We start from the raw sequence: 12,840 nt of genomic DNA, 5'->3' as shown, positions 1-12,840 counted from the left end.
TACATTTCATCAAAAAGAAGGTGGAAAATGCTCCCTCTCAGTTTTATTGTAGAAACACAGGTCAGCACCCACACAGGGCCCTTCTCAAGAGCCTTATTCAAGTGACAGCACTTCCTCTGGAATAGGCCGATACATTCTCCTCAGCCTTGGTCAAAGTAGCTGATGAGCAGGGGTGGGGGAGCCGTGAACAGCCCCAGCCCTGCTGGCAAAATGGCACTTCCATGGAGCAGTTCATGAGAAGGGCAGCACAGGCACTCACGAGGCAAAGAGGCTGTGGGAAGGCGAAGAGGACCTTCATCAGAAAAGGCGCTTTTCATATCTAGGCAGAGAAAGGGAAGAGAAGGTTATGGTCTGTTCAGTGAGGAGTTAATTCAAGGGGCTGGGACAGGGGCCAGTAACCTTTACCACCCAAAGAGCCATTTGGACCTGTTTTCCACAGCCCTGAAGGTCTACTGAGCTGGAGAGGCGAGCCGGTTCAGACCCTGCACTCACCTTTCCTTCCAGCATTGGGAGGCGGAGGAGCTGGGCAGAGAAACCCCTTCTGTCCGACAGAGCAAGCAGCTGCCTGCTCCGTGGGGCAGAGGGGGGATGGCGGCTGCTCTGGAGGGACAGAGCCACACTACCCTCTGACCTCCAGGGGTCAGAGGGCAGCATGGGTGTGTCCCTTCAGCCCTCCAGAGCAGTGCTGGAAGGAGAGGTGAGTGGAGGGGACATGAAAAATGGCACCCTCACGGACGGAGCCGCCTCTGGTTCGGCCCCTCCACTCATCTTTCCTTCCAGCACTGCTCTGGAGGGCTGGAGGGACACGCCCACGCTACCCTCCGACCTCCAGGCCACGTGGAGCCGCAGTATAAGGCCAGAAAGAGCCACATGCGGCTCCAGAGCCACGGGTTGCAGACCCCTGGGCTGGGAGAAACAGTAGTATAACTGGGGGCTAAACACTGGCAGCTTATTCCCCCCCCCCCCCGTTCAAGATTATGGGAAAAGCAGCATCCTTCAACAGGAGGAGACGTCACCCTCAGAAGCACCCGAGAAAATATGGAGAACAATTTTTTTACAAGCATGTGTGGGAAAAGGTTAAGCCATATTTACAGAATAACCAACAGCATTAGACAGGGTGGCCTCTATCATCCCCACCCCCACACTGCTGCCTCAGCAGCCATTTTAAAGTAGGGAAGCCTGTGAGCAGCTAGGGTTTTTTTTACATAAAAGCCCAATAAACTGCTCCCAAATTATTAGGCAGTGCAACTCACTCCTGTGCATGCTAGCTCAGAAGCAATCTTGCACCTGTGACTTCAGGACTTTTGGGATTACAGCCAAAATACTTCAAGACTTTTGTGACTGTTGTCTTGATTATAGCTTCATGCCACTTAAATCACACCTGACCCTCTTCCCCTGATACACAGTGGTATTGAGGGATGAGCAGCAAGTTATGTCTTGAAAAACACTCAGAACAGTTCAAAGGCACCACACAAATTACTCTGAGAAAAACTAAATGCACAATAAGGGTACCGCCCAGAGCAGCATAGTGCACTACCTCTGTTATCTCCTTGTGGACCCTTGAGTAGCTTCAGAGGTACCCTAAGAAGCACAGACTCTTGCCTCTTTCTGCCACTTGTGTGCAATTAGCCTGGTGCAATTCTTCCCTGCTTCAGAAAGTAGTAACAAGGATCAACAGTGGAAACACTTGGCCTGGCTACACTGGCTTGCAATAAGCCACTCTCCAGCTCTTTCCAGGATCTGATAGATAAGCCTGCGTGAACCTTGTTCATACCAACCACATGAGTTGATTCTGTATCGCCACTCACTTGCAGGCAACGGATCGCTCTACAAACCAGCAGTCACGGATCGCTCTACAAACCAGCAAGCTGGTGATGTGACAGTGGCAATGAATTGAGTTATCAATGCATTAAGAGCCAGCATAGTGTAGTGGTTAAGAGCAGGTGCACTCTAATCAGGAGAACTGGGTTTGATTCCCCGCTCTGCCACTTGAGCTGTGGAGGCTTATCTGGTGAATCAGATTAGCTTGTGTACTCCCAACACATGCCAACTGGGTAACCTTGGGCTAGTTACAGTTCTCTCAGCCCCACCCGCCTCACAGAGTATTTGTTCTGGGGGGGAAGGGAAAGGAGATTGTAAACCCCTTTGAGTCTCCTTACAGGAGAGAAAGGGGGGATATAAATCCAAACTCTTCCTCTTATCCTCCCAGCTGGGAGAGGCTATGAAGCAGTGGCAAATGTTACACATCGAACTTACGAGTGGAGACCGTGAACCCCTCCTTCCATCTGGGCAGACGTTGTCCTCTTTTCGAACTTCAGCTCTCCTGAATACATCATGGCCCTGATGGTGAAAGACAGGAGCAGACTGAGACAACATTCCCAACCTGCCACAAAGAGTGTTAAATTTGGGTTTTGGATGGAAAATTTCAGCATTCCAAAAAATACTAATCTTTTACAGTAAGAAAATAGTATTGAAAGCTGTATGGCTTAGGTCCGTGATGGCGAACCTTTGGCACTCCAGATGTTATGGACTACAATTCCCATCAGCCCCTGTCAATGGCCATGCTGGCAGGGGCTGATGGGAATTGTAGTCCATAACATCTGGAGTGCCAAAGGTTCGCCACCAGGGGCTTAGGTTGTTCTGGTCTGGATGGCCCAGGGCTGCCAGATCTTGTCAGATCTCAGAAGCTAAGCAGTAATTGGATGGGAGACCACCAAGGAACTCAGGGGTTGCCATGCAGAGGAAGACAATGGCAAACCACCTCTGTAAGTCACTTGCCTTTAAAACCCCATAAGACACAGATGTCAAACTCACGGCCCTCCACATGTTATGGACTACAGTTCACATCATTCGGGAACTGTAGTCCATAACATCTGGAGGGCCGCAAGTTTGACACCTATGCCATAAGGGGTTGCCAGAAGACAACTGCTACATGACAGCACTTTACATATTTGAAATTAGTTGATGTTTTCTATTTATACAGAAAATTGCAAGGTTTGGGAGGGATGTATGTGTGTATGGAGACAGAGAAGTCTGTATCAGATCCGTCAATAATGTTTGCCATACACTGACCAATCTTGGCGAATAATAGGAGCGGTGAATGTTTTTCTGGGTAAAATTCTTGGCCTGGAATGTGGCTCTCAGGCCTTACGATATTTAATCTTGCCTTGGAGTGCCCTGTAGTGATAACTTGCCGATTTGAGATAGCCCAATGAACTCCTTTGGGTTGATACTAGAAGTAGGGTGTCACCCAGTTGATTTACAAGTGCTGTTATTCCATTATGCTTGCATGGCTAATCCACACATAAGTTCTAACACTCCCCCACCACCAATGGAAACCCACAGAAATTGATAACATCATTCTTCCCTCCAATATTTTATCCTCCCGACCACTATCCTGTGTGGTAAGTTATCCTGTGTGGCCAAAGTCAACTGGTGAATTTTGGTGGCAGAGTGGGACTGGAAACTGGGCCACTACAATCCTAGTCAGACACTCTAACCCCTCCTCCAGTCTTGTTCTCAATATGATCCTAAGGTACTCTGGGGAAAGGGAGACGAAGAAAACAAAACTGTCAATGCTCTCACCTAACTTGGGTGACGCTCTTGGCACCGATATCTTGGCAGGCGTGCTGGATGCCAGCAATCAGGTATGGCACGTACTTGTGGATGGAGCCCTTGTCCTGCACGGCTCCAGAAACCCCCTGAGCCACTTTAATTTTATCTGTCTCACTGGGGAAATCAGAGAAAAACAAGACTCAGAATTTCACAAAACACATCACTCTGAAAGCTGATCTCAAAATGTTAACAAATGAATCCACAGATTTAATAGCTGTGTGTGTGTGTGTGGGGGGGGTGTTAATATTTTCTTCCCTCCCATCATACATCTGCCCAAATACAAGGGTCTTTCTCAGAGGTGGGATCCATCAGGTTCTCACAGGTTCCCGAGAGTAGGTTACTAATTATTTGTGTGTGCCGAGAGGGGGTTACTAATTGGTGATTTTGCCACGTGATTTTTGCCTTAGTTACGCCCCTCCTCTCAGCAGTAGCATGCAGAACTTGAAGCAGTCTAGCAGGAGGTGCACTGGCATGCATGGCAGCCTGTGCCTGCGTGCATTTGTTTCCCGCCCAAGGACCGGCGCAGCAGCTGTGTCCTTGCCACAGCCCCGCCCAGGAACGCCCCGCCCCCGGAATGCCTGGCCCCGCCCCATCATGCCCAACCTAGCCTCATTGGCGCTATGCCACAGTTTGAATCCCACCATGGGAACCTGTTACTAAAATTTTTGGATCCCACCACTGGTCTTTCTTCACCAAAATGCATTTAAGAGAAGGTTGTGACAATGTTCCAGCTATTTAACATGTTTTTATTTATTTAGTTTTAGATTTATAGGCTGTCCTTCCCCTCATGGGTTCAGGGCAGCTGACAGGGATATATAAAATTAAAATGCAACCAGTTTCTGGCACGTCAACCTGAGGCACTAAAACCATCTAACGGGAGAAGGAAGGAAAAACAGGACAAAGGAATTACTGGACAAAGGGGATTACGGGACAAAGGAATTACAAAGGTAAGGCAGGGAAAGCGAGCAGGGAGGCCAGATCTGTTGGAATTACTGTTGCTGCCCTCAACTATAGGCCTGGTGGAACAGATCTGTCTTTCAGAGCCGGAGGAACTGTGACAGCTCCTGCAGGGCCGTGGTCTAATTTGACAGAGAATTCTGCCAGGCCAGAGCCAAAAATGCTCTGGTCTTGGTCAAGGACAGCTGGACACTTTTTGGGGTCAGGGACCACCATAAAGTTGGTATCCATACGGCATAGTGCTCTCTTCAGGGTGTATTTGGAGAGGCGGTCCCACTAGTCAGGGTTACAGGCCTCTCTCTCAATCTTCACACATTTGTACAAATCCAGCTTTGCGTTCTCCAGCGGCAATTGCACAAAGCTGAACCCTTCTCACCTGAAGTATCTGTTCTGACTACCGAGGTTCTTGTCCATGGCATCCAGCGATCCCATGCCCCGGTATTTCTTTAGTCGGATCCCATCAGAGAAGAAATACTCCCCTGGGGCCTCTGTGGTGGCAGCCAGGAGGGAGCCCATCATCACTGCAGCCAAGCAAAGACAACAGCGTGAGGTGTTGTGGGAAGGAAAGAGAAGACAGAATGAGGTTTTGGCAGACAGTCAGAGCTAGGCCAAAGCCCTGAGGGCACAGTGGAAGTTTTTACAGCTGATTTTGGATCAGACTTGTCTCTTGTCCTTAAAAGATGGAAGCCGTAAAAACAAAGGGCCTCAAAAGTCATCACATAGTTTATATTTAGTTGTTCTTAAATATATTTAGAGAGACACAGTCTGAGGTGTTCTGGTATTAGTTTCTCTACAAAGGGACAGGCATTTGCAAAACAGCAGTTCTCCTCTTCCACGAAATATGTAGGCGTTTGTGCCAAAGCTACATGGCAGCTGCTTCCCCCAGCTTCAAAATCTGAAAGTTGGTTGCGCTGAAGCAAGACTAATGTTGATTTCCCTCTCAACTTGTGGTGAGGGATTTCAGGATTAGGAGACATTAGGACATTACAGTGGAATCTCGGTTTTCGTTGTCAATTCATCCGGGGAACCTCAGAGAAAACCGAGGCTCCCTTTGACAAGCAATGGAGCAGCAGGAGGTGGCCGGTTTTCAACGCAATTTTAGCACATGCACACCAGCGAAAATCAATGAAAAGTGAAGCACACAACGAAAACCAAGGTAAAATTTTCGCCAAAAGAATCAGCGAAAACCAAATCCAACTAAATCCAAAGGTGACGAAAACCGAGTTTCCACTCTATAAAATTGAAGAGAACACCAAATGCTTTTCAAGTGTTTCTAACAGTAAACACGTGAACTGTGGAAGAATTAATTCTGCCCTATTTACAGATGTGTTTCTAAAATCTTTTCTGTAGATAGGCTTTTGCACAGCAGATGTTCTCTTGGTGAGACTCATTTCAGCCTCTCTAGTGAAACTCTGCCCCCTGCAGGACAGGATGAGCATGAAAAGGGCGGAAAGCAAAGACCCCGCCTCAAAAGGTGGAAATTCTCTCTAGGGCAGTGATGGCGAACCTTTCCTAGACTGAGTGCCCAAATTGCAACTCAAAACCCACTTATTTATCGCAAAGTGCCAACCCGGCAATTTAACCTAAATACTTAGGTTTTCGTTTGGAAAAAACAGTTGGCTCCAAGGTGTGCGTTACTCAGGAGTAAGCTTGGTGGTAGTCGGTGGCTTTGCTTTGAAGCAACTGTGCACCTCTCCCAATGGGTGAATTACGACCCTAGGAGGGTTTACTCAGAAACAAGCCCATTGCTAGCAACTGAGCTTATTCCCAGGTAAAGGATCACGCTTTAGTTCTTCACATGAAAATCAGCGGGGTTTAACAGCGCTTAACAGGGTTACCTACACTGCTTCCCCAAAACTAGGTCTTAGGTTTAATGCTAATAATCGAGCCCAGCAGCCCAGGCCAGCCTAGATGTGTGTGTGTGTGTGTGGGGGGGCACTCTGTTTGCACGTGCCCACAGAGAGGGCTCTGAGTGCCACCTCTGGTCCCCGTGCCATAGGTTAACCACCACTGCTCTAGGGATTATCATGTGCCTGAGAGCAAAGAACAAGTCGTTTGAAATTAGCATCTCACCTGTGGAAGCACCAAGTGCCAGGGCCTTGGCTATGTGGCCAACATTCTGGATGCCACCATCTGCAATCACTGGCACGCCAAACCTCCGGGCATACTCAGATACTTTGTATACTGCTGTGGCCTGGGGCCTCCCACATGCCAAGACTAGACAACCCAGAGACAAAGACAGAGAGAAGAAACAAAAGTGGTAAGTATTGGGCCCACTGGTCCAAAGTTGGTTTCATAAAAGATTTCTTCCCCAAGTCTAACCCCACAAGACCAAAAATTGCAGGGCCGTTTGGGTCACACTCTCTTAAGCAAAAGAAACCCACAGAGCAGCTTCAATAACTCAGGGTGGCTCATCACATGGCTCAGAGGGCTATAGCCCACACAATAGATAACACCCATGCCAACTACTGGTTTGTCAGTCTTAGGGGCTATTGACCTGGACCCCATGTAGCATCTAGCCCAGGTGTGTCCAACTCTGGCGCTTCAGATGTTCATGGACTACAATTCCCATCCGCCCCAGCTGGCATGGCCAGTTGACCAGCAGGGGCTGATGAGAATTGAAGTCATGAACATCTGAAGCGTCAGAGTTGGACACCTCTGATCTAGCCAGACAGAATCATCTCTAGAAAAAATACTTACGCCTGCCATGAGGACATGAAAACTTGGCTGGGAGTTCTCATCAAGCCAGAAAACCTGACACACTTGATGACCAAAATATAACTCCCCACCCATGACATTGCATTTACTATGAAAAGGGACAGGAAACAGACCACAGGATGTGGAAAACTCCAAGAGAAAGGATCCTTCAAGCTCATGGTCATGGGTCAACAAGGACTGTTTTGTGCCAATGATTTGTCCTGGATTTGCTCGTGGTTTCCATCATCCATGCAGCAATTTGATGTTCAGGCTAGAAGAGAGGCAGGCTGCACAGCAAGGGCATGCACAAACTTTGCAAAATGTGCTCCTCAAATGGGATACTGTCTCCCCCATTCACAATTCACTTAAGGTCTTTGTTCCATCGTGGTTAGTACAGTGCTTTGCATGAGACCAGGACCATGCAAGATTAGTCATTCGGAGAACGCAAGCTTCCTGTTGAATGCAGGTTTCAGACTCGCCATCCACACGGTGAAGTATAACTCAATGGGATATGGCTGTGTTCTAGCAGCATTCTCTTCTGACATTTCGCCTGCATCTGTGGCTGGCATCTTCAAAGGATCCACAGCCACAGATGCAGGCGAGACGTCAGGAGAGAATGCTGCTAGAACATGGCCATACAGCCCGGAAACCACACAGCACCCCAATGATTCCGGCCGTTTTACCTTCAACAATACATATAACTCAATGCTTCATCAGGAAACAGGAGCCCAAAAAACAGTTTTTGTACCAGCTCAGCTGAGATTTTGCTCTCCTTCCCATTTCTAGGGCATAAACAGCCCATGGTCCAGAAGTGTTTTACTTATTCTAGGAAAGGTTAGTTTCAGTTTCACTGAAATCAACTGCATTGAATTGGAACTCAGCCAGCCAACAAACGGGCCTCCAGTGAGAAGGTAAAAACCAGGTTAGCGCTAAAGAGTTGGTCTCGCTTCTGCAGAGGCAACGTCAAGGCTGCCAAATGTTGCAAACAGATTTTCCACGATAAGAGCCCCAAGCCCAGAGAGCAGGACACGCGCACACACAGAGGTCCTGAACTTGGAACCAGTGATGTGGGTGACCAAACTTCATGATGGGATACACAGAACAATATTTGGGAGACCAGCCCTTTATGAATTAGCATGTTGGTTCTGGGGCGGAAGAGACAGTCCTACTATCCCAAGTCCCCAACAGCGAACCTCACACAGGGATGATTCTGCTTCCAAAGCAGGGTTTGAAACTCCGCCATAGTAATTCGGTACAGCGCTGCTTTTTATTTCCAGAGAATAAGAGATACAAAACAGGTAAATCCAGTCTATTCCTGAGCCACCTTATCCTCCTCCTCATCATTTCAGAGCCTGTACAGGTCCTTCAAGAGGGACACCTGGGACACATATTCGTGGAATCTTAATAAATATACAAGTCTATGGGTGAACAAGAGACTGGGTTCCTGGGACATAATACCACTGAAGGGGACTATGCTGAACACTAACCACAATCAGAACTGCATTCTCACTAACTATACTGGCTGGCCATGATCCCCCAGGGTTTTGGGAAGAAATTTCTCCTCAGCACACCTTCCCAATATCCTTTAACTGAAGATACCAGGATCCCACCCCCCACTAAAACACATGCTCTGCTTGTGAGGGTGTTGCCCTACACATATTTAGGAATGGGGTGCAAATTTTTGGATTTCACACAGCTTTTGCTCTGGCAGAATGGAAAGTTAGCCAGTTCTCAAGTTTGTTACAAACTGGGGTTTCTGGGGTTGTACAGTTGTCGTCTGGTAGTTTTAGCTCCTAACATTTCACCCCATATCTATGCCTGGGATCTTCAGAGACATGATGCAGGCAAAACATTAGGACCTAAAAAAAAATACCAGACCAGGCCACACAGTTCGGAAAACCCACAAAAGTCCCTTGATTCTGGCCGGGGAAACCTTCAACAATATATATATACTATTCAACAATATATATATTATTAGTATCTTTTAAAATCTGTTTCAGATAAGCACTGGGCTTGAGATGCATTTGGAATTTCATTAAATCAAATCTAGCTGGGCTTTACTCATTCAGTTACTTCATTTTTGTATCCCTTGAGAATTTGCAGTCTTTATTATGAAGGGATGTTCTCACTCCCCTTTTTAAAAAAGGTACATGGTGGGAAGGGAGTAGAGCAGTGATGGTGAACCTATGGCACGGGTGCCAGAGGTGGCACTCGGAGCCCTCTCTGTGGGCACGCGCACACAGAGTTCATCCTGTGGGGGGCGGAAAATCACACACACCCTCACACACACATCTAGACTGATCAGGGTCACTGAGTACAATGTGTGCGCACCGCGGTGAGCAGGGAGGACTTGGCTGGCGGGCCTGGTGCCTGTGCTCCATGTGGCTACTGACTGGGGGGGGGGGGCGCAGAGGAGGCAGAGTTGCTAGAGAGGCACAGAGTGGTGCGTGTGGGACTTGCTGGAGGCTAGAGCAGGCTAGCCCCTGCTCAAGCAGGTGGGGTGGAAAAAGGAGGAGCCAAACGGTTTTTTCTAAACTAAAACCTCAGCATTCAGGTTAAATTGCTGGGTTGGCACTTTGTGATAAATAAGTGGGGTTTGGGTTGCAATTTGGGCACTCGGTCTCAAAAAGGTTCGCCATCACTGGAGTAGAGGCTTTGAATGGAATGAAGGGAGGAAGTTCTTATCAAAACCTTTTTTTCTTTTGGGTTATTTTGCAAATATAGGGGCTTAAAGAGAAACAAACAATTAATTATATCATGAAAGAGGACAATGTGCCAATATAATTTTGAGTTTGTGAGAAATTTTTTAGAGATTTATAATAGTATTCATTGATCAGAATTTTAACCTGTTTTGGATTATTAGAATTTACATCAAAGCTAGCTATTATCGGCAATTGTTTTTTATATAATATTATATGTATAGTTTTGTTTTCTCTTAGTCTTTAGAACTAAATGATTAGATCTGCTTTTCTTTTTTCTGTTCTGTCAATTTCTATCTATACAAAAATAAAAAATATAAAAAAGGATTATTTCCCAAATAGAAGAAGAAGAAGAGGAGTTTGGATTTATACCACAATCAGTTTTGGATTTATACCACAAATTTGGATTTATACCACCCTTTCTCTCCTGTGGAGACTCAAAGGGGCTTACAATCTCCTTGCCCTTCCCCCCTCACAACAAACACCCTGTGAGGTGGGTGGGGCTGAGAGAGCTCCGAAAAGCTGTGACTAGCCCAAGGTCACCCAGCTGGCGTGTGTGGGAGTGCACAGGCTAATCTGAATTCTCCAGATAAGCCTCCACAGCTCAAGCAGCAGAGCGGGGGAATCAAACCCAGTTCCTCCAGATTACTGGCACTTTCTCCATTACTGGCACTTTCTTCATGGATAACCATCTGGTGTTGGAAAAACCCCAGTGGTTTTTGAAAGAGCAACATAGCTTTGAAGGAGAGGGTAAAGGGGAGCCCTTTTAAAGAATGTAAGCAGGCAAAATAATGAGGATCAGTGTCAAAAAAATACTATCCTTCCCAATGGCCTATTCCAGCCAGACTAATATGACACCATGGCTATAACAAAGACAAGAGTTACCAGACTGACCTTTGACAGCAAGACTTACAGAGTAGGCAAGATTATTTTAAAAATGGACTAATCAGTTTCAGTTTGCACAAACTGCAAGTCTATAGAAGGGACGTCAAAAGACAAGCCAGGAAATAAAGCCTACGATCTTGTTGACAACCGTCAGTGGGATGCAAAGCTAGGACACGTGGGCATGGAAAGGAATCGATTACGCAGCTGGGAAACTCTGCTTGCTTGTCTGAATCCTGGAACGTAAGCCAAAACAGAGACCCTGCATTACAGGAATCACGTAACATGAGAACAAATTGTATTTTGTTGCTTGAAAATCCTCAAAATACTTTCCCACAAGACCACTCTTGGGAAAACTGTAGTTCTACCTTTAAAAACAAACTTTGTAATAAATTTTGCTCAGTAAATGAGAATTAGAAAGGTGGCCAATCATGCGAAAAAGACAAAAAAAAGGTTTTCCTAGGCTATCTGTGCTTCTCACTGGGTTCAAATATCATCAGGAGAAAAGGTGGGTTATCACTTCCTTCAGAAAACCTCGGTGTTCAAAAAGGAACGTCATCAGTTATCTACCATGTGCAAGAACAGCAGAACAGACTGACGCTCTCTTCTCTTGTGCGGAGTGGCAATTTCGGCAGCATTTTATGCCTCTAACAGGTAAAAAACAAGGAAGAGGGATGATGCATAGAAAACATAAGAACAAGCCAGCTGGATCAGACCAGAGTCCATCTAGTCCAGCTCTCTGCTACTCGCAGTGGCCCACCAGGTGCCTTTGGGAGCTCACATGCAGGAGGTGAAAGCAATGGCCTTCTGCGGCTGTTGCTCCCGATCACCTGGTCTGTTCAGGCATTTGCAATCTCAGATCAAAGAGGATCAAGATTGGTAGCCATAAATTGACTTCTCCTCCATAACTCTGTCCAAGCCCCTTTTAAAGCTAAGGACCATAATGTTCAAATATTTCCTTTGGACCATAATGTTCAAATATTTAAAAGGATGTCGATAAGAAATGGATAACCTCATTTACTCAAGATGAGGCCTTTGTTGCATGACATTTGATATAGGTTTAGGGAAAAAAAGCTTCCTGCCACCAGAAGTTCAGAACTGCAACATGGCCCTGCTTCAGTCAGAACCTGAAGCAGATATTTTGGAATCACTAGGAGCCTTTGGGCAAGGTTTAAATTACAGATGCTATTTAAAACCATAAGATATTTCAAGAGAGCTACAGAAGACTTCTGAGGAAGCATAGATTACACAAAATGAGCCTGCCCTGGATAGCTTTTAAAGCTTCTGCCGTTAAGTATCTGTCGTTATGTAAACTTGAACTTCTGTTGATAACAAGTTTCAAGTCTTTACTGACTATAGGCCTTTGTGTGCAAGACTTTTAAAATCTTGCTCATATAAAATACTGCTCTTATGGCTTTGTTCCAGGTGGATTGTCTATGACTGTGGTCACCTATATAAATGTTATAAACAAATAAGGAAATGGTTCTGGTGGTTTTTCCAGGTTGTGTGGCCGTGGTCTGGTGGATTTTGTTCCTAACGTTTCACCTGCATCTGTGGCAGGCATCTTCAGAGGTGTATCACAGAGAAAAGTCTGTTTCACACTGTGTCTAAGTCAGTGATGGCGAACCTTTTTGAGGCCGAGTGCCCAAATTGCAACCCAAAACCACTTATTTATCGCAAAGTGCCAACACGGCAATTTAACCTAAATACTTAGGTTTTAGTTTAGAAAAAATGGTTGGCTCCGAGGCATGCGTTACTCGGGAGTAAGCTTGGTGGTAGTCGGTGGCTTTGCTTTGGAGCAACCGTGCAACTCTTCCAACGGGTGAATCACAACCCTAGGAGGGTTTACTCAGAAGCAAGCCCCATTGCCAGAAACCCAGCTTACTCCCAGGTAAAGGATCGCGCTTTAGTTCTTTGCATGAAAATCAGTGGGGTTTAACAGTGCTTAAAAGGGTTACCTACACTGCTTTCCCACAACTAGGTCTTAGGT

At 46.4% G+C, this 12,840-nt stretch overlaps 1 protein-coding gene across 4 annotated transcripts in view; it reads right to left on the bottom strand.

Annotated features, from left to right (window-relative positions):
* Positions 1–12,840, bottom strand: part of IMPDH2 (inosine monophosphate dehydrogenase 2) — a 36,642-nt gene continuing 23,802 nt past the window's right edge. For 2 of the 4 annotated variants that reach the window (XM_048491675.1, XM_048491673.1), the window contains 5 exons: positions 6,646–6,789; positions 4,949–5,093; positions 3,586–3,729; positions 2,257–2,340; positions 1–319 (listed from right to left, as the gene is read on the bottom strand). In XM_048491675.1, the coding sequence (XP_048347632.1) occupies positions 298–319; positions 2,257–2,340; positions 3,586–3,729; positions 4,949–5,093; positions 6,646–6,789 (539 nt within the window). In that variant the 3' untranslated portion in view covers positions 1–297. Of the gene's footprint in view, positions 320–2,256; positions 2,384–3,585; positions 3,730–4,948; positions 5,094–6,645; positions 6,790–12,840 lie in introns of all 4 variants that reach the window. The other 2 variants (XM_048491672.1, XM_048491674.1) reach the window with 1 other exon arrangement.

Source organism: Sphaerodactylus townsendi, linkage group LG03 (genome assembly GCF_021028975.2).
Source record: "Sphaerodactylus townsendi isolate TG3544 linkage group LG03, MPM_Stown_v2.3, whole genome shotgun sequence".
NCBI classification, from domain to species: domain Eukaryota; kingdom Metazoa; phylum Chordata; class Lepidosauria; order Squamata; family Sphaerodactylidae; genus Sphaerodactylus; species Sphaerodactylus townsendi.
This window is presented reverse-complemented; position numbering and strand designations above follow the sequence as displayed.